Source organism: Trypanosoma equiperdum, assembly GCF_001457755.1.
Source record: "Trypanosoma equiperdum strain OVI genome assembly, contig: ctg_1679, whole genome shotgun sequence".
NCBI lineage: Eukaryota > Euglenozoa > Kinetoplastea > Trypanosomatida > Trypanosomatidae > Trypanosoma > Trypanosoma equiperdum.
The window spans coordinates 1,442-3,288 of record NW_027123703.1 but is presented as its reverse complement, the minus strand read 5'-3'; the positions used below and the strand labels follow the sequence as shown (position 1 = coordinate 3,288).

The 1,847-nt window shown below is 50.4% G+C and overlaps 1 pseudogene across 1 annotated transcript; it reads right to left on the bottom strand.

Annotated features, from left to right (window-relative positions):
• Nucleotides 1-49: 49 nt before the first annotated feature.
• TEOVI_000884000:pseudogene lies at nt 50-1,450 on the bottom strand (annotated as a pseudogene). Its single transcript has one exon. A coding segment is annotated over exon 1 (1,401 nt).
• Nucleotides 1,451-1,847: the final 397 nt, after the last annotated feature.

Genomic DNA, 1,847 nt, shown 5'->3' with positions numbered 1-1,847 from the left:
CCACGTTGAGGTGGCCGGCATCGCCAGGGCACATAAGAGGTAACTTCTGCCCCCATTTAACTTTACACTCTTTCTTTTACTTATTCCAATCACACTTTTTCGTGTCACAATCTTTTTCTTCAGTGCCTGTGCAAACCTCATCTTTTTAATTCCCGTCTGACTTATCTCCTGTTTTGTCTGCTGATGCATCTGCTTTGTTACCATTTTCCTCCTCTTTATTGTTGGTCGTGCCTGAGGGCTTGTCAGTTTTAGATTTTGTTAGCCGAATAATGGAATAAGCCACGGCTGCTTGTAGCTGTGCCAGGTTGTCTGTGGATCCTACCTTCTGGTCGTCTGTTGCCAGCAATGCGGCCTTTGGGATCCCTAGTGTAGCTAAGGTGCCACACACTTTGTTGTCGAATGTGCCTTGTTCGTTGCCATAATGTTTTTCGACCAGTTGAGTTAAGTCCTGGTCTTTGCTTTGAAGCTCGCTTGGGCTTACATCGGGTAAGTAAATCGCTGCTGCTATTTTCTTGAAGGTTGGTTCCTTCGTCATCCCAACGTCTTTTAACGTGCTTGCTTTGAAGTTTAGCTTTGATAGCTTGTCTTCGATCGGTGCAAGCCCTGCTAGTTTCGCTGTTACGTATTGCGTTGTGGGCAGGACGGTTTTGGTCGTTGTGTGCGCTGATTCCGCCTTGAACTCTGGTCTGGCATCGTTTGCTGATTCGTAAGTTACCTTTTTCGATCTGAGGATTTTTCCGCCCGTGATCCGCATGTTGTTTGTCTGTGCGCCATTGTGGTCAGCGCAATCGCTGGCAGTCGCACCGCTTTTGGAACAGAGCCGTGGGCCGGTCGTTTTTGTTGCTGATTTTGCGATTGTTTCTGCCTGATATATGTCGATTGTCGTCTTTGCGTCGTGCGTACGCGGTTGTCCTGCCTTTTGTCTCGGGCTCTTGTTTAGTTCCGACGTGCACTTGGGTTCCTGCCGGTTTATGGGTGATGCTATCAGGTGTACACCGTTGCTGCCAAGGAACGTCGCCGACGCCTGGTCCGCGTGGGCACTTAGTTCGAGGTCTGTTAGCTCGTAGACAGTTTGTTCTGCTCCTTTGAGTTCGCCTAAATTGGGAATGACGGTTCTGGCTGCCTTTTTCGCTGTCTGCAGTGCCGTATGCGCCGCTTCAAGTTTCTCTGCTATAGTCGCTAGCAGCGGAGCCCACAGGGCCGATCCCGCGTTCGCCGTCAGCAGGGCAGCTGCCGTCGCCCTTGCGAGTGTTTTTTGGCCGTCGGCAATCTGCCGTTCTTGCTCAGCTACAGTTCTGTCAATGTGGTTTATCATCCACTGCAGGTGGTCTGCAGCGTCGCAAGCGCTTGCGATGGTTTTGGTTAACTCATGGAGTTGGGCCGAGCTGGCAAGGGTTAGTGCCGCAAGTATCGCTAGTGCTGTGCCAGCGTTGCGGGTCTTATGCTGCATTGTGCGCGTGCGGTTGTTTCTTGCCGAGTTGCTTTTCCTGTGCACGGCCGGGCTCCGTTCTCTGTTCTGCTGTCTGTGGACTGCAGCTGCTTCGACCTCGGCTCCGGGTTGGGATCGCAGTTTGGTGCCTTTGACTGCGAAGCCTTTACTCGTTTGGGTCGAACTTGAGTTTCCCACGGTGTCCTTTGACTGTGCTTGATAATTTCTGTTTGATTCTTTCGTCAGCTGCTGCTGTTGCCGCCTTGGCCTGTTTTTTCTTGCTTTATATAACCAATTTTGATAATGAAGATAAAACAAATCGGCGTGTGTTGTCTGAAGGATACTTGTTTATAGCTTGAACTTTGTGTCGGAGCCTGGTCTTCTTTAGAAAACGCTCACTGCGCCAGTGGCTATACAT